The 24,430-nt window shown below is 44.5% G+C and overlaps 1 protein-coding gene across 7 annotated transcripts in view; it reads left to right on the top strand.

Moving 5' to 3' along the window:
• The window catches only part of CRACD (capping protein inhibiting regulator of actin dynamics), a 135,128-nt gene that overhangs the window by 107,020 nt on the left and 3,678 nt on the right, over positions 1-24,430 (top strand). For all 7 annotated transcript variants that reach the window (XM_075421948.1, XM_075421945.1, XM_075421947.1 and 4 more), the window contains 6 exons: positions 8,700-8,864; positions 11,652-11,720; positions 13,026-13,208; positions 14,883-18,093; positions 20,033-20,223; positions 21,134-21,296. In XM_075421948.1, the coding sequence (XP_075278063.1) occupies positions 8,700-8,864; positions 11,652-11,720; positions 13,026-13,208; positions 14,883-18,093; positions 20,033-20,223; positions 21,134-21,296 (3,982 nt within the window). The remainder of the gene's footprint in view (positions 1-8,699; positions 8,865-11,651; positions 11,721-13,025; positions 13,209-14,882; positions 18,094-20,032; positions 20,224-21,133; positions 21,297-24,430) is intronic.

The following is a 24,430-nucleotide window of genomic DNA, read 5'->3' as shown; positions in this document are numbered from 1 at the left end:
CCTATTTCCAAACCCACCTTAAAAATTCCGGTGGAAATTATTGCCTTCACTAAACTCAGAGACTCAGATAAAAGTAGTACAGTTGCTGCAGCTGCTAAAAACCACCATAAGAAAATGGTAACTCAAGAAAATTAAAGCAAAAATAGCCACTCTTGGAAGTCACAAAATAAAAGCAAGTGATATGCTCTTGCTCATGTGAACTTTGCACAAGCTTTTTTTTTTGGTATGGTTACTTGCAGATATTTTAAAAGGCAGTGTTGTTTCAGCCTCTTGATATCAAAAGTGTCCTTACCTTTTTATTTAAAATTGGAGAGTAGTTAATTTTTATCATTTCAATATAGCTCCAACCCAGCCTGTAGCAACATCCCCGATTCAGCTTTTCCCACTCTACTGATGATGGTGATACCCGGAGCAACCCATTCAATCAGAAAGGAAATGCCTAATAGATTGTAAATGACACTTCTAACTATGTACATGTTTACACAGAAGTTATCTATTCAGCTAAATGTCCATGGATCTTTTTTGTAACCCCATGGAAAGGCTCCTTATAACAACCAAAACCTGCTGAGAGTCTGAAACCTCAGCACATGACTGTCCCGGTTTCCCTAGCCACGATTTCCGCAAATGTTCTCTGAGGTTTAGGACAAGATCATGCCAAAATCCCATTGCACATTTTTAGGTTGGCCTTGGAGTCAAGTCACAGGTCTGACCCGTTATTTGGACTCTCATTCCTGTCTGAAGCTTCCATGCACGCATCACTTCATACCCCAGGGTTTTTTTCCTGCTATAGTATTCTGAAAGGAGTCTGTGTTTGCGATGTGATTTTGCAGTCACACAAAGCACTGATACCTGGTCACCAGTATCAGAAGCTTGCATCAGCTTTGAAGTCCCCTTCTGCAAGTTCACTTCCACCGGGAACATCTGTATTTCTTCAAGTGGTGGAACAAGCAGAGACAGTCACCTCTTCTGAAGTGTGTTCCGCTCCTTAAAACCAATTCTGTGGCTGGCTCCCAGTAAAGCCATTGCTATGCCACCATTGCTGTGGTTTTGCCCAGGCTTGTACGTCACGGTGGAAGCATGTCACTTCCAGTTTCCCTTTGCCTGGCAAGATGCTCCTTGGTAAAGTAATGTTGCCAGAATTCAGTGTGCTGTGCTGGCCGGGAACTCTCTGTATTTAAAAAGGAGATCAAAAGCTTTGCAGATTTCAACCTTTTTCAGGATTTTTTGGGGGGTGATACAGTGAACATTCCTGGAAAACTTAAATCTTCACTGGAAGAGGCTCCATGCCTACAAGCCCAACTGATAGCATGGTGAAAAGGGTTTTGAAATCACAATAGAAATGCAAGCCATTTAATACTGATGGTGCTGAATCTCGTTCTGCTGACCACCAAAGTGTCTCCCCCTTCTCCCCTTGCATTTCTGCTGACTTTGGAGTGTTGATGAACCCACAGAAAATGTTGTGTAACGGTGCAAAACTCCGTAGCAGTCTGGGCAGCTGGGCAGCTTATGCACTGGTTCAGCTTCTGTTGTAGGAATTCTCTCTTTCTGATTATGTGTGCAAGGTAAATTAGTTCTTTCTGGACTAGCTCTCATTTCTTTTTATTGATTTTTAGATTGGCAGCATTCATCTTATCAGGCTTTCTGTAAATGGCTTTGGTATGTTCAAAGGTTTTAACACGTGCTAGAAGTCAGGCTGAGAAAAGCCTCCAATAGCCTCTGTGTATCCTGAAGTTATTTTGTGTTGGCTGAAGTCAGTCTTTTCCTTGCCCTTTGGATCTGCTGAGATTTATCATTACCTAGTTTTTAAGATCCAGTGTAGAAATCCAGCCTGAACCTGCTTCCATGAAGAGGTGGTACCCAGGCACTGGTACTCTTAATGCTGGACTCAGTTTCTCAGGATCTGGTGCTTTACTTCTCATAGAGGACTGTGAACGAGGCACAAGGAATGTTTAAAATCTAAATCTAGCAGTGTGTCAGAACAAACCTAAAAAAACCCCTCTAGGAGCTTGTTTTTACATCCTTCCCTTTCATAATTGCATCAAAGTTTGTTAGATCCACTTCCTGGCATTTTGCAGCTGTGACTCTTCTTCCTATGGCTGATCATCACCAGAAATGGTCAGCAAATGAACAGAAGATAGCTTTTGTTTCAGACCCATTGCCTCAAGTTGCGTAAGGGGAGGTTTAGATTAAATATTGGGAAAAATTTCCTTACTGAAAGAGTGGTCAGGCATTGGAACAGGCTGCCCAGGGCAGTGGTGGAGTCCCCATCCTGGAGGTGTCCAAAAACCATGTAGATGTGGCATGTCAGGACATGGTTTAACAGGCATGGGGGTGTTGGGTTGATGGTTGGACGCGATGATCTTTTCCAGCCTTACTGATTCTACGATTCTGTCATTAAAGGTTGACTGTGGCATAAGGCTTCTTGCATTTGGGAACTATTGGGCGACATCTTTTCGGTTTAATGAGGCCACGTGGTTGAAGACAAACAAAGCCTCTGGTCTTTAAATTTGTAAAACACCCATTTATTACACAGATATTAATTACAATAAAACATGTCTAGGAGTCCAGACTTCTTGGTCAAATTCTAACCAACTACTTTTTAAATTCACATTTCCCTTGCTTTGTAATGATGAATGTCCCCAATCATTTTCTTCCTGTCAGACCTAATGACTGTTCAGTGTTGGATCCCAGTTCTTATAGTCATTAATTTAGCTGATGATCAAGCCAGTATTTCCCCTACTGCGCATTGCACATCTGTATTCCACCAGCCGTTCCCACTATTGTTCCTGTTTGATATTTCACACATCCCAACAAGGCTATGAAGTTGTTTGCTAAACCTCAAAGCTATTATCTTTTAACCTGATGCTCTCTATTTTGTAGAATTAGGAGTGATTTTTCACTCCATGATTGCCCAGCTTTGTATTTCTTAGAATTCATCTCTTTGCTGTCAATATTTTCCAGTGCCACTGCAGCCTAATTGTTTTCTTCATATTTGACTATTATTTTCACTTTATAAACTGAAGTTTTCGTTTTTTCTTAGTCATTCTAGCACTTCTGGGGCAGACCCCCTTTTCCCTATGATCATATTAAGCCCCAGAAATGAGCTTCCATTGTCCTCGCTCACATCTGCTTTGCTCTTGGTACTCAGCAAGGAGAGGTTCAGGTGACAAATGCCACAGATCCTGTAGGTATCTTCAGGCTTCTCCAGAAAGTCTTGCTCTTAACATGTGAGCATCTTTAAGTGGTCCTATGCCACTGGGTACCAAAATCTTCCTTTGCATCTAGATTTGCTGCAAATACATATCTCTAGAGATCCATATAGAGTTTGGTTCTTCACCTTGCTTCTATTTTGGACTCTCCCAAAATCTTTCTTGAAGTGTAACACCCCGACCAACATGCTGCTTGAGCAATGGAGAGTGGAATAGTTCCCTCACTGCATCTTCTATCCAAAACACCTGTGGTAATACTTACTTTCCTCATTTTCCGTAGGTTTATGTGTTCATTTTACATCTAGTTTACTTTATAAAGCCTCCAGCTATACCAGTATAACTTCTTGCACAATGCTTTCCAGTTTATTCTCTCCCTTTCATAAAAAACCCCAAAAAACTTATGTGGGTGTTTTGCTTGTTTCGATATGCTGCAGATTTTCCTGTTTAGATAAAGTGGACTCACTCCCATAGAAAGAACGATTAGATAAACTGTCTTTTCAGCCTAGAAAAGAAATGATAAGAGAGCAAATATGATAGAGATGCATGAAATCATGAGTGGAATAGAGAAAATGAATACAGGAGAATTATTCAGTCTTTCACAGCAAGAGAACACGTGAGCATCAGCTGAAATTAGTAACACTTTCAAACCAAAACAAGTATTTCTTTATGCAGAGTTGGACTGTAGGACTCCTTGTCATCCAGCACTGTTATTCATGAAATATTTATGAAAGTTCAAAGAGCAATGAAACAAATTAATGAAAGAAAAGTTCCCAGCTGGCTATTGCTCCAAAAGTCCTCAGATGTCACAAATCACAGGAACATTTACCAGGAAAATATCAGTACGGGCTCGCCCTGTTCATATATATTCCCAAGGCATTTGATTTTTGGGCCATTGTGGGAGACTGTACAGGACCAAGTGGAATTTCAACAGTATGGCTCTTCTAAGGATGAGTATTATTGATTAAGTCATTATTTCATAATTATCTATAATTAGACAACATAATTCCATTCATTTATATATCTGGGCATTGCAAACAGACATAAAAAATAGGTATTTGAGTTGTGGGCAAAGTATGACCAGCATTTCTTGTAAGGGTGGTTTGAATGGAATCAGCTGCGATTGTGCACCCTGTTTTAACGATTTCTAACTGAACAGAGTAAGCAGCTCAGCGGATCCGGTGTTGGGCTCGCCCCAGGCACGGAGCTGTAAGAACGATGTGGTTTCAGGGGGCTGAATCCAACACGCGTGTAAGCAGGCATCTACGCAGCAGCGGAGCCAAACTGGAGTGAAAGAGGAGACGTACAGCCCGATCCGGGCTCTCCGCCGGTTAATACGGAGAGTTCGTTCTGTGGCATTTCCTATGCAAACACAAAGAACGCTTTGAAAGTCTCAGCTTTATAATTTGCTGCAGGTGCCAACCGGCGCAGAGCCATTTAACTTAGGAGTTTTATTTCCGAGGTTATTAGTGGTAAGCTGATGTAAAGACGTCAGCTAAACAGTATCACATTTCAGCAAATTATTTTGCAGTTACCAAAGATGCTTTTAAAAATTGGATGAGGGCAAAATTTTAATTTTTTTTCTAAATTCCCAGTATTTCTCTGCGTTTATTAGATGTGCAGCCCTGCCCCTCACCTCACGCCGAACAGCACTGCACTGAGAGCCACCCGGGTTGGGTGCAAATAGCCAAACTCTCCTGCACCTCTTGAATATCACAGGAAAAAAAAAACCTGGGGGGATGAAGTAAACCTGGTCTGGAGCACAGCTTGATGATCCCGTTCAGAAGCTGCCCTGTGCCTGTGGTCCCTCCAGCCGCTGCTTCATGGTATAATTGTCATTTGGGGTAGCTGTGCTGTTTTGGTGCCGAGAGCTGTGAGTCCTGTGGAAATACCTGTCTGCTGGCTGCAAACTGAGGGACTGGGAAAGCCCATTGGCATTGCCAAGGCTGGAAGTGGAGGGTGCAAGTGAGAGACGCTCATCTCTTTCCTTCCGCTTCTAGCTGACAGCTAGATTTTGGAGCAGGGCAGTGATTTCTTCTCCCAAGTAACTAGAGATACGACGAGAGGCAATGGCCTCAAGTTGCATCAGGGGAGGTTTAGACTGGATATTAGGAAAAATTTCTTTACTAGAAGAGTGGTCAGGCATTGGAACAGGCTGCCCAGGGCAGTGGTGGAGTCCCCATCCCTGGGGGTGTTCAAAAACTGTGTAGATGTGGCCCTTTAGGACATGGTTTAGCAGGCATGGGGGTGTTGGGTTGATGGTTGGACTTCATGATCTTAGATTCTATGATTCTGGCTGTTAAATCCCAAGCCTTCTTGCACAAACTAAAGGAGACCAGGTTCATTTACCTGAGAGCAGTATGCATCCACGGAGATTTCCAAAAGGGTATTTAAACACCCTGCGCATGACTCTGCAATGGTAGACGAACAAAATGTCATGCCTGCAACTTCTAATGACCGGCGTCGCAAATAATCCTCGTTAGACAACCATCATCCACACGCTGTCAGAACAGGGACTTCTCAAGTACAGAGTATATGCAAGCTTTGTGTTCAGAAATATGTGTCTAACTGAAACTTTGGAGAAATTTAAAGCACATGCTCCTTCTCAGGGAATATGACCTCTTCTCAGTGGCCTTGCAGTTTAAACTGATGTATCTCTCCATCTCTGGGTTGGCCTGAGTGCATTCTTCCAAACAAAAGTTGTGGGTTTTTTTCTTTTCTTTCAGGGATGATGCATTTTTACCATTTTTGACTGACCAGGTAGAGAATGTGTCCATATGAGAGAGGATAATTGCACTGTAGTTACAGTATAAGCACATTTTAAAAAAGAACAAGGAGCAGGTTTTACATTGCTGTTTGAAAGTAATAAGAATAAATTTGCCCAGTGGTAACAATAAGCTATTGGAGATTTTTACATTTGGTATTTTGACTTTGGTATTCAGCATCAGCTTTGGAGATCAGAATGCACTGAAAGAAGCTGGCCAACAGAAAACTATTAGTGGCATTCATTTAAGCTAAATTTGTTTAAAAAAAAAAAAAAAATATATAGAAAAGAACCTTCTGTCCTGGAAGGAATGTAAGGGCTACTAGAGTTTCTTCTTCAATATTCAAAGTACTTTATGCAAGACTGAGCAAATAAACTTTTAAAACTTTGAGGCAATTTTACCCCCCCCCCCCCCCCCCCCCCCCCATGTAGAGTCCATAAATGTTGAGGGAACTCTATTTCCTGGAAATATCAGGAAAATAACATTTTAAACTTTCATGTACACAAATACACATTTTTACAGCAGATCTGTCAAGAATCCTTGACAACAATTAAGAAGGCCGTTGTTTTTAAAGCACAAACCATTCTCCACAACAGCTCCATCACCACACAACCCCCACCCTGCTTTGCACACACAGTAGATCGAGAACTTGATCAGAAGATCAAGAGAACAGCACACCATCCCTTCCTCCAAAACACATTGCAAGCAATACATGGATGGAACAGACACACAAATCCTTCGTTTCTTGGGTAGTTGCTCAGGCCAGGCTGACAGTTCCAATTATCTGCCTGGGATAACTATTTGCCTAAGAATATGGCTTTTATGAGAAGAAAGGAGCAGCCTCAGCTCACAAAACACATTATCAAGTCAAGAAGCTGTTCTGAAGTAATTTTCTACTAGCATTGCAGGACCTGCAGGGACAGAGCAGAATCACAGCCTTCACGCTCTCTAATACAGACCTGTTTGCTCTCTCCAACTCCCATTTACGCAGTGGAAATATAGAAGATTTCAAATCAGAAAGCTGAACTGCTAACACGAAAGCTTGGGAGGACTTGGTGAAACCCTTCTCTTTAGACTGCAGGTGCACTACCAGTAATCTAGGTGGGAACAAAACTGTGCCATTCAAAACTGCCCAAAATGATGTTTGAGATGAATTTCATTACTTTCTCCCAAAATCCAGATGGGCGCAAATGATGTGTAACTCAGCGAGGAGACTGAGAAAAACTATTCTAATTTAATAACCTGATTATGAGGAGTCTCTGCATGTAGTTTTTGTCTCAATAGTTCAATATGGAAATCCGGTAATATTTTGGGGTAATATGGATAAGCTTTACGTAAGAGTTCCGTCCACCAGGCAACGATGGCAAGCAAGACTGACCTGGCCTGAATCCTTTTAGAGGTCCACCTGCTGCTACTAAAGCATATCTCCCCTTGCCAGCTGCTCACCTAAGCCATGCTACTGATTCTGTGCTATAGGGAAAAAGCCCACACCTTTGTTTTACACGGTATCTACTCCAATCTCAGCAGCAAACTCATGTCAGGAGTCCATCTATGCACCCGACACTCCCACCGAAGAGAAGCTGCACAGCTGAACGGAGTATTGCTGAGCTGTAGATGTTCACAGTAACTCAGGACAGAAATGGGAGATCTCCTGTGGAGAATTCTCTGTGCTTGAAAGAGGGTAAAGCAGGAGAATAACTCCACGGTTCCTTCCTCCCTAACTGAGAATTGATTCCACGAAATATTTCAGGAGGAAAAATCTATCAATAAATGTTCTTTTCTCCATTTGCTCCTTCTGGAGAATTTCTTCTAACTCTTCTGCAAAAGGTTCGCTTTCAAAGACTGTATGGCCTGTGTCTCTGCAGTAGCCAGGGCTATAATTTGTCCAATACACCCTACCAGAGGACAGATATTATATGCTACTTATTTTACTCATCTTACACTTGATGTAATTCAAGAGTACTTTCTGGTAACCCTTGAGAGAAGATTACTTCCACAAGGAAAATAAACTGTGGGAAAGCTCTTTTGCCCATTCATCTGCTGCATGTTCCCTCCGTAAATGCCTTTGTGCCAAAGCGTCGATGTGGCAGTGCCCATGAGCATGAGCAGACAGGAGCCTGGGCACTGTTTCTATGAGATCAAGCATCCAAAGGAAGCTGGGTTTCCTCTCCTTTGAGAATTTGCCTCCTCTAAGGCAGTATTATGCCAAACCCTTAATATTTAAAACTTACGACTTACAATAAGTAGTTCTTTAAGAACTACAGATGGAAGAGATGCAGGGTTTGGGGGCTGGAGAAGAGAGAGGTTGCCTTTTGGGGCTGTTTTAGCCTCTCAGTGTACACTTGGTTCATGATCTTGTTTCTTTGCAATAGTATGGCTTCATAATTAGCTTATATAAGCAAAGTTTTAATCTGGGACATAGATTAAAAATGAGAAGGAATGTTTCAAAATTCACAATAAGTTTTCAGAAGTTGGCCACACTGATGAGAACTCAGGCTGATCATCCAAACCCAGAAGTCCTGCAGTAAATTCCTGACCTTGGTCACTTTGGAGAGGGGGTGGCCACTGTGTTGCAGCAACGTGAGCCTGGAGTTGATTATTTTGTCCACAGTCAGAAGTTGCCCTGAGTATTTCTGTGAAGCTTTCACACGGGGAAGGGGTGCATGCTAGGCTTGGCTCGTTTTACTTGTAATATAAATACCCTTTTTTTTAATTTTCTTTTTTTCAGCAACAGTTGGCCAAGAACATAAAATTTGGGCAGCCTCCACAAATGACAGTTTCTGTGAGGACAATGGGGGAGGCAAACGCTAGCGCAGAAGAGGACGTGTTGCTCAGCAGCCCCATGGAGATTGAGACTCAGCAGGACACAGTGATCTCAGACAGCGGTAATAAAGTAAGCGCTTTAAATCGATGTGTTCACGGCATTACAGCGTTATTAGAACAATAAAGTTCACTGGGGTGTAGCAGATGTCTCCAGCGAGGTGCAGCTGAGCTCGGCGGGCTGTTTTACGTGGGTGGGATTTCTCGGCTCGTGCTCCTCAGACTGGTGAGAAGCGTGTGCTCTTGGTTATCCCGAGCTGGGTCCCATAGAATTACTGGTCTGAGCACCTGCTCCAAACTTCCAGCAATGCAGACACCACTCGCAGCATGGCTAGAAGACAGGAAATTTTTCTGAGATGGAATATATCTTGAAATATGGACTTCCCAGCACAGGAAATGTGCAGAGCATCACAGAATCACACAGAATGTTCGGGGTTGGAAGGGACCTCTGTGGGTCACCCAGCCCAACCCCCTGCCCAAGCAGGGTCACCCAGAGCAGGCTGCACAGCACCGCGGCCAGGCGGGTCTGGAATATCTCCAGAGAAGGAGACTCCACAGCCTCCCTGGGCAGCCTGGGCCAGGGCTCCGTCACCCTCAGAGGGAAGAAGTTCTTCCTCATGTTCAGCTGGAACTTCCTCTGCTTCAGTTTGTGCCCGTTGCCCCTTGTCCTGTCACTGGGCACCACTGAAAAGAGTCTGGCCCCATCCTCCTGACACCCACCCTGCAGATATTTATAAGCATTGATAAGGTCCCCTCTCAGCCTTCTCTTCTCCAGGCTGAACAAGCCCAGCTCCCTCAGCCTTTCCTCGTAGGAGAGATGCTCCAGTCCCCTCACCATCCTCGTAGCCCTCTGCTGGACTCTCCCCAGTAGCTCCTCATCTTTCTTGAACTGGAGAGCCCAGAACTGGACAGAGTACTCCAGATGAAAAATAATCCCAAAATAAGAGGGGTCTGGAGCCTAAATCCGTAAAATCCTGCATCTTGGAGTAAATATCCGTATTTCTCATGGTAGGCAAAGAAAGGGGAGAAACATTTTGAGAATGCTCCCTAAATCCAAATGTCCAGTATAATTCAAGTAATTATTCAAATTATGCAAGAAGATTTTGGTACTGGAAATTGTGTCCAGAAAGGGCTTGCTCAGGCAGTGAAGAAGCACAGCGAGTGATGGAAGCTCTCTGGAAATCCACTAAGGCAAGACTGGTCCTGTGAGGCGTATTTCTTCCGCTTCACAGACACTCTCTTTTGAAGCAATCAGTTAAGAGCATCTCATGTGCACAAGAGGTGCAGTGGGGCTGTGGACGGGTTTTGGCTGTGTACCCCGGTACAAGGCGAGACCCTGTGTTGGATAACAACACACGTTCTCTGCAGAGACCTTCTTGCTGGGTCCTGCAGGATACCCAAATGTCACCTAGTGACGTCCACCTCGAAGGAGAAAATAATTCAAGCACTAAAAACCACGGGAGTATTGTTGTGTGATAGGGAGGGAGAGATTCAGTCCTTACCACCTCTACTCTTTAAAATATTATATTTTGAAAGCAAAATTTATGCCCCTTTGCACAGTTCTTTTTTTTTAAATGTTGCAGGAGCAAACAGCCCTACACAGTGGAGATGGCAGACGCTAACAAACCAACGCTACGTGCAAAGGGCCAGCCAAAGCACGTGGCACTTTCCTTTTCTCTCTCTGTGTGCAGTAATAAAGCATTAGCTGCTTTCTCAGAGGTTTCTGGCACGCAGCAGCTCGCCTGGTCCCTGCTCTGGTCTCTGCCATCGGCCTTGCCACTCCTCTGTGTGTTTATCTGACGGGGTGGCTTCTGTCAGGGGTTGGTGACCGGGACCATGCAGCACTGCTCCACTTCCAACTGCTTCCCCATGCTGCGTTGCGACTTTTGATTTTCATGACTGAGTAGCTTGGATCGATGGCAAGAGTTCTGGGCTTCATTTAACCTCTGTTTGCAAAGCTGATTTTTTAGGCTTTACACTAACAATCATGTGCACCTGGTGTAGTGGGATCCCAACATTAGGATCACAGAATCCTGAAGGTTGGAAAAGACCTCTGAGATCATCAAGTCCAACCACCAACCCAACACCCCCATGCCTGTTAAACCATGTCCTGAAGTGCCACATCCACACGGTTTTTTAACACCTCCAGGGATGGGGACTCCACCACTGCCCTGGGCAGCCTGGTCCAGTGCCTGACCATTCATCAGGTTATGAGGTAATACCGTGATATAACGATTAAAACCAATGTTTCTGGGTGTGATGAATGCTGCTTCAACCCCTACGCCTTAAAAATCCCCTCCTGTGAGATGGCTTGGAGAAGGACGGTAGCGAAGGAGCCTGAGTGACTGACGGGCTCCAATTGCTTGGAGGGAGCTGGTTTGCTTCATGAGAAGCAAATGGATTTGATGATCTTAGAGGTCTTTTCCAACCTTAATGATTCTGTGAAGAGGAGTTGAAACTCTTGGCAGCAGAGGTAATGCCTGGTCAGTGTCCTACATTATTTCCGTAGGTGTAGGTCAGGAGACAATAAAGTTATTGCCAGCAGATTGAAATCCTACAAAGCCGTGGTTTTTCTTTTGATTTGGAACCTGGTTATCTTGTTCAGGAAGCACAAGTGTTTTGCCTTTTGTAGTGTCTTGTAGCAGCAACTACTTCTGTATAGACAGCAGTGACTCAAGGAGAAGCAAAGGGAAACTCGTAGCGTTTAGGAACAAGAATTGTTTACCCATCAGTCCTGCAGTCACAGGAAACAGGGTAAAAATCCTACCCTAATGTGCATGATTTCACAAGTCCTTTGAACCGTATTAATTAGATCCTTTACATTTTAGTCTCTAGCTGTGGTGATCTTCTTGTTTTCTAGTCCACTGACTCTCCAGATTTGTTGAGAACAATGAATTTTCCTGGAACAGGACGTGAAATGGAAGGAAAGGTAACAAAACTTTTACACTTGGTTTGCACCGGGTTGATTTCCCATTTTAGTTATTCGAAGCCTGACAGTCAGTTTTTGCTTTAGGGCACATCTCACTGTTTCGTGATCATCCCAGGTGGTGTGCGCGTCACGCAGCGTCGGGGCTAGCAAATAAGCAATAACCGGGATTGAGAGGTCTGTAAGGGCTGATTGGAGGCCACAGCAGAACGCGGTCTCTGCCGGTCTTGCAGCATTCCTGCATTTGATGTACTAATCATAAAGCCATAATTTTCATAAGTACGTCTACTACTTTGTTATGCTCACATGTAATTCAATAAGCGTATGCAAAATGCATATGACTTATAAGTAATTGCTTCCCTAGCTAGCATATGTTTAATCAGAAGATTACAGAGCTGTCCTGAACACAGTGTATGGGATTTTCTTTCCCTACAGAAGATGTTTTCTCCCTTCTTTTGTTTCTGTCTCCTTTTTCCACTCGGACTGTGCCAAACACCAGGCTGGAGATGACAGCTCAGTGACTGCTGGGAGAGGCTGATTACAGGCTCACTCTGACGCGTCTAGACATACAGTGCCACCATATTTATTCACGAGAGGAGTCTCACTAAATCGCTTTGTATTTGCACTTTCTGTACCCAAATATTTGAAGGGCAAGAGAAAAAAAAGCACCAGTCAAAGCCAGTATTGTCTTCTTTTCTTTTTTTGCTGTTCTTTGGTGCTAGCTTGGACAACTCCACGTGCCTGTGGAGGGAAGGGTTTCTGCAGGCACCGTGCCAGCCTCAGATCCAATAACGTCGTCCTCTCCCAGGCAGATAGCACAGCTCTGTAGTTGTTCTACTATAATGCTTAGACAAGTCAATTTGATTTGCTCTTGCCTAAAGCGTATAATCTAAATTATTTAAACATGTAGATATTTTTTCCATGGTAAGCAAACTTTAAAATGTCCCAGGGTTTGATGTTACTAAAAACTCTGCCTCTGCCCTTTCCATTTCCAACAACTTGCGAGTGGAGCTAAACTGTGAAACAACTTCAGTTAGAATGGTCTAAGTAATTTTTAAGTGAAAAGTATAAAACCGTGTAGCACTGGAAACAGGAAAATATTGCAGCTGTAACTTTCATGTCCAAAGTTCATGATTTGTATAATGGAAAAACAGAGTGGGAAATATTTTCTGCTCATAACTCCTTTGAATTCAAAACTGCAAAGACTTTTTTTTTTGTGTGTACATGTGTATTATTAATTAATTTACTTGTTTATTTAAATGGAACAGATAGCTTAATAACAGCTACTTGTGTTTGTGATACAAACAGGTCACTCCAGCCAAATTGCCTCGGCCAAAAAGACAATTTTCCTGCTCTGGCACTATTGAAACAATCAATTTGGATGCAGTTCCCCAGGCTGTTGCTCGTCTAGACAACAGTGCAGCTAAACACAAGCTGTCAGTGAAGCCAAAAAAGCAGAGGATGTCGAGAAAGCACAAGAGGTTAACAAAGGTATTGGATCACTGGTCAAAAAACATGAGGAGGGAGGTTGCTTTTGAAGCTGGGTACAAAACAGCCGCAACTGAGTGTGCCAGGAGTAGCTATGGACAGAGGACTGTCTTAGGGTGTGATTGACACTGTTAGAGAGAGCTATTGAAAGCTTCTTTGACAAATGTTGTGACTTCAGGGCAAAACAAAATGCACACTTCTCTCATTTTGTCTTGAAATCAAGATCAAGACCTTAAGATTAAACCCTAGCTGGAGAGAAGATGCCAAGAAGTTTTAATGTAGCTAGTTGAGACAAACAGCACTTACACCTGAGGTACTTCCGCTAGGATTTTTACACTGGGAGAGCTTTCTGATTCTAGTTTTGCTAGTAAAAGATTTAGGTCATAAAGATCTGAAGGATATCGGCCACTGTTAATGTTGCTCTGGTACAGGCAATCAGATAGTGTGAAATTTGGTTGGGGAAAAAAAGTAGATTCTCTAAAACTGGCATGGGTTCTGACAGTGATAATATCATTGTCGTATAAGAAAGAATAAGACTTCAGTAACACAGCTCTTGCCACAGCTAGAGTGAATTATCAGACACTCGCTTTGCACACTTACTGCGTGGCTATTTCGGTTTTTATCCTGACAACTTAGAAGTGCTTGTAAATGGGACAAGACTATTCAACTAAAACAAGGCTCAGGAGAGGCCACAGTCCTTGCTGCCACACCATCGTACTTGCATTTATCACTCTAGCAATGAAGAAATTAAATTTAAGCCTCCCGTTTATATGGAATCTTTAACTGGAGCCAAGTGACGGCGCAAGAAATGATAGCTAGACAGGGCATTAGCCGAGCCGTTCTCCTCACTCTTCAGGTGCAGCTCACCCTCAGAACATGTCGCTACAGCAACAAGGAGTAAGAAAATCTGCGTTCAGTTCATCGCAGGCATCGCACCCACCTGCCAGGGCTGTGGGGCAAGCACTGAGAAGCCGCCAGCAGTTAGCACATGCCTCCATGCACTGCAGCATTGCTGGGGAGCTCTAGGTTCCATGCGTGGTCCCACGGTGCCTGGTCTCAGCACAGTTAATGAGGAAGATACTCTGGCTTGGGATCTGTGAAAAGCAACCAAATTGTGTTTCCCTGAGCAGTGTTCTTTCCTGGCTAACACTGCGGAGCTCTTTTCTGCAGGCAACAGCTTCTGTCTCTGCAAGTAATCGCTACATTTGCCATGGAAGAACTGGCAAAACAATGCCCTTAAGCAGGTGCTAATTATTTCAGCCTTAAAGGACGGAGTCCTAAGTAGTAGAACAGGCATATGAAATTTGTGTTCTGTTCCTTGGGCTTCTGTAAATTTGAAATGGCAGGTCTCATCTGGATTAGATCATGTTCACCAAATGGTGGTTCAATATTTAGGATTATACTGTTATTATTGGGAAGTTTTCTTATAGGTGAGTATATGTATATCCTTACAGGTGAATAGGTGAGAGGCATGGGATCTATGATGATGTGATCCATAACTGGGGTGGTGTTGTGGCTTTGTATCTAAATCATTGTGTAAAAAAAAAAAAAGGAAAACATAAAAAAGAGTTGTTTTGCATTTGCAACTGGTTGGTTGTTCATTGTGTTTGTTGTCTGTAAAGAATAACAAGCTAATGGGCAATATTCAGTAACTCCAAACTTGTCTCCTGATTTTAGGGATCACAAAGTTTAACTATAACAGAATTTGAGCCAGAGGACCTAGAAACTGAGCTGTATGGAGACAGATATCCAGGTTATAATGGACACATCATAGCAGACAAACTAATCCACGACAGAGATGAGCAGAAACGGCTTCAGCTGGCAGAGGAGAAAAGAATTGAAGATCACTGGGGGATCTTTGAGGCTGAAAGGATAAGGCAGATTGTAGAAATGGAAGAACAAAGAGAAATGGAAGAACAAAGGTGTCAAGAACGTGAACAGATGCAGAAAGAGCAGGAGAGAAGTCGTCGTGAAGAAGACAGGAGGCAGCGTCTTCTTGAAGGAGAGACATCTTTGGAAACAGAAGAGCAAACATGCCATAAAGAGGAGAGAAGACTGCTGGAGGCTGAAAAGAGGCAAGAGCTGGAGGAGCAGAGGTGCCAGGAACTGGAGAAACAGAGGCAGAAGGAGTTGGAGGAGAAACAGGGACAAGAGCTAGAGGAGCAGAAGCACCAGGAACAGGAAGAACAACAGAGACGAGAGCTGGAGGAGCAGAAGTGCCGGGAACAGGAGGAGCAACAGAGACGAGAGCTGGAGGAGCAGAAGCGCCGGGAACAGGAGGAGCAACAGAGACAAGAGCTGGAGGAGCAGAAGCGCCGGGAACAGGAGGAGCAACAGAGACAAGAGCTGGAGGAGCAGAAGCACCAGGAATGGGAGGAGCAACAGAGACGAGAGCTGGAGGAGCAGAAGCGCCAGGAACGGGAAGAGCAACAGAAACAAGAGTTGGAGGAGCAGAAGCGCCAGGAAGGGGAGGAGCAACAGAGACGTCAGGAGTTGGAGAAGCAGAAACATCAGGAATGGGAGGAGCAGAGGTGCAAGGAGCTGGAGGAGCAGCAGAGACGAGAGCTGGAAGACCAGAAGGAACTAGAGCTGGAAGAATTAAGGCAACATGAGATTGAAAAACAGTGTCAAGAGGAAGAAGAAAGAAATTGGCTGGAGGAACAAGAAGAACTCAAAGAACAAAATAAAGAAGAAAAACAGAGACAAGAGCTAGAAGAGAAAGAGCCTCAAGAAACTGCAATAAAACTGAAGCAGGAGAAAGAAGCTGACACCCTCAAACTACAGAAAAACCAGGAGGAACAAAGACAGCATTTGAAGGAGAAAGGAGGAATGACAGAGAAGGAACAACCCCAGCAAGTAATGGATAAGAAAAAGAAAAAGGAAGATCAGAGAAGACACAAGCTCACAAAACAAATGCACATGGAAAGTGCAGAAGGTGTGCAACAAGATGAACTGAAGCAGCAAAAGGAACAAAATGAACAAGAACGGAACAAGCTGGAAGAGCAGAAGGTAGACACAGAAGGACAAAATCTTCAGCAAAGCCAACAAGAAAAATCCTTGGAACTGCAACAGGACATGGATCAGTTGTGTTCTGGAGGGGCTGATAAGCATCCGGTGGAGGAGAGTCTCCAAGAAGGATCAAGATCCCAAAAACTCAAACAGCCAGAAAAAGGGAATAAAACAGCAGAAGAAGTCCTAGCCCAGAAACTGAAGAGAGAGGTTGAGGCTCAGGAGCAAAAGCGAATAGGGGAAGAACTGAGGTGGCAAGAGGTAGACGAAAGGCAGACTGCGTCCAGACCCTTCACATTCCAAGTGTCTTCTGGAGATAAACAGATCATATTTCAGAAAGTAAACCTGAGTCCCGTCATGCCTGTCAAAGGAGCGGAAGTCTCTTCTCCGTCCGTCAGAGACTTCAGGACGCACGGTTCCAGCAAGGGGTCTCACACGCTCCCGTCCTCTGTGTGCGTGCCCCACACAGCGATTCTGGTTACCGGGGCACAGCTGTGTGGCACGGCAGTTAACCTCAACCAGATCAAGGACACGGCTTGTAAATCATTACTCGGCTTAACGGAAGAGAGAAAAAACGTGGACATTCCATCACCGGAGAAGGCCCAGAAAAAAACTCAGGATCCCAAACCCAGCAGCAGTAAAATGAAATACGCGCAAGAGACACTGAACAACCAGGCCGTGCTAGCTGAGTGGGCCTCTATCCGCTCCAGAATCCTCAAGAACGCAGAAAACAGCAAATACAACGAGAGGGACCGAGTGAGCGCCTGCAGGCACAGCGACGACTGGACACCCCGAGGGCGAGGTGCTCCCCACGGCAACCTGAGGAAAACCCTATCCGCAAATGCAAAGTTCTCGATAACGCCAGCGTGGCAGAAGTTTTCAGAAGCTTCAAAGACCAGTTCAGACGCTGAGAACGTCATCGTGGCAAGAGGCAATGAAACTGTGGCTGCGGGAAGAATCGCTGGCTCATCTGCTGATCTGAAGGAGGATGTGGATTCCACTTTTAAGGACAACCTCGCTGAAAAGGCTAAGGAGAAAATGGAAACCCGTAGTGAAACGACAGACAACACAGAAGGCTGCAAATTTGCAAAAGATCTTCCATCTTTCCTTGTTCCAAGTTTTCCTCATCCTCCGGGTAAAGAATTACCCCAGGCAGAACTTGCCGGTGCTCTGGAAAATCAACAGAACAACAGCACAAAAAAAGAAGATAAACCGGCACCAAACGGAGAAGAAAACGTTTCTCCTTTCGGGATAAAGTTACGAAGGACAAACTACTCTTTACGCTTCCATTACGATCAACAGGCAGAGCAAAGGAAAAAGAAAAGATACAGTGCAGGAGATAGTTTTGATGGTGTGCCTGACCCACTCGTTACAGCAGAAGGTGAGAAAGAATCCACTGGTTTTGCTCCACAAGAGAGTACATCCCCCGGCACGGGGAGAGTGAATGTCCCCGGTCATTTAAAAAACGCAAAAGACTCTTCAATTACGGTGGTGGAGATTTCACAACCAGCAGGCACACCAGTGGTGCTGCCAGCCACCGGCCACAGTGCTTTACACCCTCCTGAGAAACCAGCAGGCAAGTCACTGGTCCCACAGAAACCAGCTTTAGCTCCAAAGCCCACCAGCCAGACACCACCAGCGTCTCCTCTCTCCAAGATGAACAGGTCAAACCTAGCTGACACCCTAGGGCAAAGGCTGGTCAAAGCTGAATCGGACGGTGGCTGGAGAAAAGAGGACAGAGCAAATGCAGTGCGCCCCGCGCCATCCAACGAGTACAGAAACGAAGAGGAGGAAATCAGAGAAAAGAAGTCATTTTTCCCATCTATAAGTATTCCATGGAGAGAAAAAAATGACAAAAAGCCTGAGCCGTTGAAGAAAGGTAGGTACTTTTCAAAGGTCATTTAACGATGAGATACTGGAGGTCCAGAGGAAAGCGCTTGGTCTTCAGCTGTAACTTCTACCGGGCACGTTTTCTGTGCAGTACCACCACTTTGCTTAGGTTGTCTGAACGAATGGGACTCCCCATCCCCACAACTTAGCTCAGAAACACACAAACTCAGTGTGACCGGTGCGATCTACTTAAGAACGTTGATTTTAAGGAGGTAACTGAAGTGTGCGTGTGTGTGTTTTCCTTGGTAGAGTTGTCCCCTAGCTAGTCAGATGATGGACTCCCTGCTCCGTGTGTAACGGTGTCATCAGAGCAGGAGTAATCTTATAATTTATATTATATTGCTTCTATTTTTTTAGGGGAATATTATCTAGCTTAAGAAATATTAAGGTCTAGGTCCCCTGATAGCGTCTGTCCTGGGCAAATTCTCTGTCTAACTCAACAGACAGGAGGCACCCTTCAGTTGATAGAAACACTTACAGTAGCCGTGGCGGCTCGTCAGAGGAAGCCTGAGAGCCCCTGTGTCCTGAAATAGTCCTCTGTACAAGAGTCAAAATTCCCCTTTCAGCGTAAGGGCGCTCCAAAGAGCAAGGCGGGAACTCAGCGTTTAATTGGGAAATCCCAATTTTTTCCATTCTTGAATTTTGCAAGCATCGAGACACTTTTAAAACCATATCTCAGTGGAAATGCTGCTTATGTTTTACAATTTTTTACATTTTTTTCCTTTTACTCCCATTTTTAATGGAGAATTTATGGAAGCTAGTTGGAGGCCCAGCTGCCGGCCTGGGAGAGCCATCTGAGGGTCCCTGTGCTCTCTGAGCTCTGCGGGAGCAGCTTCGCAGCCCAGTGCTGTTCCCTGCCGCTCACGGCTCCGTACTGGGTGCTGACCCCAATTTCACGCTGGTACAGACAGTCAAATGCTCAAGTGACTTTTAAAAAAAAAATCCCATTTTTTAAGAGGGGCTGCATTTATAGGACTATTTAATGTCAGTGCCCTTTATTTGGCTGAAGCTTGGACTTCTTCCCTTATATACGGCTGGAAATCAGGGAACTGCAGGGCACAGTGGCTGGATCCATTTCAGCAGAGGCGTAAATAATCAATGCCTATGTACCACTTTCACTTAAGCACCTCATGTAGTGGGACTACATGTAGTAAGTCAGCCTATAGCTCTAAGAGTCTGGGGCAGGCTTTTTCACAAAAAAAAAAAGGATATATTTGGACAGCTGTATGATCACAGAATCATAGAATCATGAAGGTTGGAAAAGACCTCCAAGATCATCAAGTCCAACCGTCAACCCAGCACCACCACGCCTGCTGAACCATGTCCTGAAGTGCCACATCTACACGGTTTTTGAACCTCTCCAGGGATGGGGACTCCACCACTGCCCTGGGCAGCCTGGTCCAATGCCTGACCACTCTTTCAGGAAAGAAATTTTTCCGAATATTCAGTCTAAACCTCCCCTGATGCAACTTGAGGCTGTTTCCTCTTGTCCTATCACTTCTTGCTTGGGAGAAGAGACCAAAACCCACCTCACTACACCCTCCTCTCAGCTAGTTGTAGAGAGAAATAAGGTCTCCCCTCAGCCTCCTCTTCTCCAGTCTGAACAGCCCCAGCTCCCTCAGCCGCTCCTCATCAGACTTGTTCTCCAGACCCCCCACCAGCCTCGTTGCACTTCTCTGGACACGCTCCAGCCCCTCAAAGTCCTTCTTGTAGTGAGGGGCCCAACATTGAACACACTATTAGATTTTGTTCTTGAGACATAAAAACTATTTCTGGATTTGACACCCAGTCCACGAAGGTCTGTGGACGGTGTGGCACTCGATGGGCATGGCTCCAGAGTTTTCACAAGGTGGAGAAGCTGGACCTTTGGTTTGCTTGAGACAAGAGACGTGCATTACTTAACCAATTCTTTTCATGTTTTCTTTCAGAAAAACCAGTCCTCCAGAGCAGGCACTCTTTAGATGGCTCCAAACTGATGGAAAAAGTTGAAACTTCACAACCGCTTTGGATCACATTAGCACTGCAAAAGCAAAAGGGGTTTCGTGAGCAGCAAGCTACGAGGGAAGAGAGGCGACAAGCCAGAGAGGCGAAGCAAGCAGAGAAGCTGGCTAAAGAAAATGTAAGCTTTAGAAACCTGCCCATTAGAAAGACGGATACCGTAACTGTCAGCTAGTTTCATGATATGAAAGGGATTTGGTTTTGTTTGCTTTGTAAGATTTCATAAAAGCCAAAATGACGGGGAGTGAAAAGGAGTCTGAAAGTCTGGAGTTCCCTTTGGCAAAACTGAGACCTCCAGGAGAAAATACCAGGCAGCAGGATGACAACTCGAGCGTAAACTCTGCTCCTTTAACATCAGGTGGTAGCTCCTGGCAGTCACAGGCACGATCACTGCGCAGGGGAGGGAACAGCAAAACTGTGTGCAGCATGGTTCTTTCAGAGCTTGAGTAGGCAAGATATTAAGCCTTAATGCTTGGGGAATGACAGCTGGCATACTCGTTTGTAGGTCAATATTAGTAAGCTGGAATTTATTTTTATGGTAACGTGCATTATTTGGATAAAATGCAGACGAGTGAAAGAAAAGCACCGTCACGTGAAACACCCAAATGCCTGAAGTGGGCACTGAATTCAAGTAGCTTGTTCTCTAAATAGTTATTGACCATCCGTAGTTTTCTATTAGCAAGAAAAACACTCCTACTTCCAGTACAGAAGTGATGCTACACAAACACTGATGCTGTATATAGATACCACAGGTGGTAAAAAGAGAGATCATGTGGATAACTCGGTATATTTTTTTGACTGAAATGACAACAGGACAAATTTAACTTTGCGGGGTTTTTGTGTTTTTGGTTTTTGTTTTTTACGGTCTCTGATTTGGTTTTCGAAATATCAGAGTGTTTTGAGTCTTTGCCGAAGAGGAAGGTTAAGGAAAGGAGAGGTGACGAATGAAAGCGCCCAGCGTGACACCTCTTACTCATAGCCGCTGCGTGACAGACGGTTGCTCGTTTAGCCATTTTCCTTCTCTGTTCTAGGCTGCTACGAGTCATCAGCCAGACAATAAAAGCAGCAGCAGAACAAACACGCTGACGAAATCCACAACTCAAGAAGGGGAGAAGAAAATCGAGACTGCTGTGTCGAGGCTAGAAAGAAGGGAGCAGCTAAAAAAGTCCAACACCCTTCCAACTTCTGTGACAGGTACAGTGAGAGATTCACGTTTACTCTAGGAATAACGTACTCCAGAAATGGTATAGTATGTTTTTGAGGGAGAGAATGAACAATTTTTTTTCCCCCCTCATATATTATGCCTAGAATTACAAACGCATTTGCTTTCAACACGCCACACCACAACTTGTCCCAGTCTCACGTGCCGGTCGTTACGCTGGAAGTACATCGCTTTAACAGGGTTTTACCAGGTTCCCCAGGTTATTAAGGCTGCACTGCTGCATTTGCTTAGAATTGCCCCAGTTCAAGTTAAAAAAATTAGGCTGTCTCCCCAAGCCATTTCCAACGGTATTTTTGGCAGGTGACTAATGCACCTTAGAGGGATTTGATTTACTGTAAATTGCAATTCCAGTACTGTTTTGCCTTTAGGCTGGGGGTTAGCACAGAGGGGGAATGATACTTCACTTCTACAAAGAGTATTTGTGCAGAAATGAAGCCTGTCGTGTTCCCACGCCTCCCAGTTTGCCAAGGTGAAATACTCACCCCAGAATATTTGGAACGAGTAGTCTCGTGTCATTCAAAAACACCCCAGAATATTTGGAACGAGTAGTCTCGTTTCATTCAAAAAGGCAAAAACGGATCCCCTCAGTTGAAGGTGGCCTGTCACTTTGCATTTCGGACTTCACCCTCTCGATCTGTCGCTTCAGTTACGCTGAAACAATTGCATGTGCAAAAGGCAGAGGCATTAAATAAATACATTTTAAATTAAATAAATCCTTCGCCAAAGGGCATAATAGTTAGCATCAGGTGATTGTTGGAATAGAGACTTGCCCAGTATCTCTCTAGCCAACATTAGTCCTAGGCAAAGAGCTTTGTGGAAGACTACAGATAGGTGTCAAAGAAACCTTTTCACAAGTTCCACAGTAAATAGTGTGGGCTTCTTTGAAAGCAAACCCACGTATCAGCTGAACCTACCCAGTACTTCTCCACACCAAGAACTCGGAATGCAACTATTGAAAGCAATGAGGGAATTCATTTATCTAAAGGCTAAAGCCGTGCCGCTCCTGCCTTGCGCTGTTCCAAGTGGAACAACCCCTACCCCTGCCTATGTTGCATTGGTTCAGCAGCAGCGAGCCGCATGTTGGCACAGATACCCTCAAGAACTTCACTTGTAACACTCTGGGTTGGATGGGATGAGCTTTAAGGGTCCCTTCCAACCCAAACCGTGCTAAGATCTCACGTGGATGGCCCAAAACTTTCCTGCTCCCCGGCAGGTTGCTTCCCATGTCCAGGCTGGCTCTGGAGGTAGTGGCTGGAGAGGTGTCACAGTGTCCAGGGCTTGGCTGCAGCCCGACCGGCAAAGAGTCAGCGGCGCGATGTTAAGCTGTACGTGGTCAGTTCCAGCAGAATTTGTCAAATTAGATCAAAGAAGGGGCAAACTCCAGTTACCCTTGGTCGGTTGGTCTGCAGTAGAATGAGAGTTCCAGGAGGAATTACCAATTTTGAGGTACCTGAAGTGAAAGCATGGAACTGCGTTGGCCCTAAGGGCAATGGCGACCGGATTTCCATGTGATTACTGGCTACATTTGGAGCCCCGCAGCCATCACCAACTATACAAATACACAAGTATTTGTTTACTATGGGTGATGACACTGGTTTGGGTTTCCCACAATCAAGAGAGCATTTAAGGCAGAAGGCCAGGCTAGAACATGTTTAAAAAAAAAAGTTTGCCGAGCCTTCCTGTAAGGACATTAAAGAAACACCCCAACCTTGAAGAAGCTGGTGTATTTCAGACTTGCACTTGAGTCTATTATACCAGGAGCTGACAAGATATAGCATAAATTACCATAAACTTTACAATAATTAGCTTTTCAAATTGTCTGTCTACAGTAATAGCTGCTATTACTGTTCATTTACTTATAGCTAAAAATACATTACTAAAGGTGTACTAAAAAGAAAAATAAACAGTTTTTGCCATCCATGCATTTGTAAAGCTTTTTAAAACATTCAAAACCCAAAAATGAAAAGCAAACATAAGTCATTTGGACCAAATATGAACATTTAACAAAAAAAAAAAGGTTTTTGGCTTGTAAAAAACAAAACATGTAAAGGGGGATCAGTGAGGAGTTATTCCGTAACTCAGATTTTTAGAGTTACTCCACAGGTTTCAGACAGAACTCCTTTCGATCCCGGCTGCCTTCAAGGGCATTCACTGCCGCAGAATTAAACAATCTTCCCACCCGACCTCTACAACCTACTTCCACAGCTCCGCTCAGTGAGGCTGCTTGTTAGAAAGCAGTTGCTGATTCAACACGTTTTCCTGCCGAGACAGCTGTTTGTCTTAAATACCCTATTTTAAAGAAAATGTGACAAACAGCTGTTGGGGGAGGCGGGTTCATTTCTTCCTCAGGAGAGTCTCAGGGAGTGGTTAACCGAGGCAGAAAACTCTCGGACCGCTTTCTTCTCTGTGCTTATTTTTAACTCCAATCTGAACACAGCTGGGTTACGCGTGTTCACCAGTTGCATTACCAAAGACAAAAAAAAAATAATCCAGCTTTATTTCCCATTGTTTGCTACTTCGCAGATGTAATTAAGATGATTTATGTAAATTGGAAATGTTTTCTCTGGATCTGACAGAGACTGAAAATTTTGTCCCTGTTTTTGTGGGTTACATTATTTGGTGTCACTTCTGGAAAAGGAAGCTCAGCTCCTCCTAGCTTGAGTATTTTGCAAATACAGTAAAAAGTAAGCGTTAACTGAAAGGGTTGGAAATAAGTATGAAGTGTTAGATGAGGAGGTCTTCACAGAAAAGCAGGCTTGGGGTGGACCTGCTGGAGAGCAGCTCTGCGGAGAGGGACCTGGGCATCCTGGTGAATGACAGGTTAACCATGAGCCAGCAGTGTGCCCTGGCTGCCAAGAAAGCCAATGGGATCCTGGGGTGCATCAAGAAGAGTGTGGCCAGCAGAATGAGGGAGGTTCTCCTTCCCCTTTACACTGCCCTAGTGAGGCCTCATCTGGAGTACTGTGTCCAGTTCTGGGCTCCCCAGTTCAAGAAAGATGAGGAGCTACTGGAGAGAGTCCAGCGGAGGGCTACGAGGCTGGTGAGGGGACTGGAGCATCTCTCCTACGAGGAGAGGCTGAGAGAACTGGGCTTGTTCAGCCTGAAG

Source organism: Opisthocomus hoazin, chromosome 5 (genome assembly GCF_030867145.1).
Source record: "Opisthocomus hoazin isolate bOpiHoa1 chromosome 5, bOpiHoa1.hap1, whole genome shotgun sequence".
In the NCBI taxonomy this organism is placed as follows: Eukaryota; Metazoa; Chordata; class Aves; order Opisthocomiformes; family Opisthocomidae; genus Opisthocomus; species Opisthocomus hoazin.
Note: the sequence above shows the minus strand (reverse complement) of the source record. Positions and strands in the feature narration are given on the sequence as shown.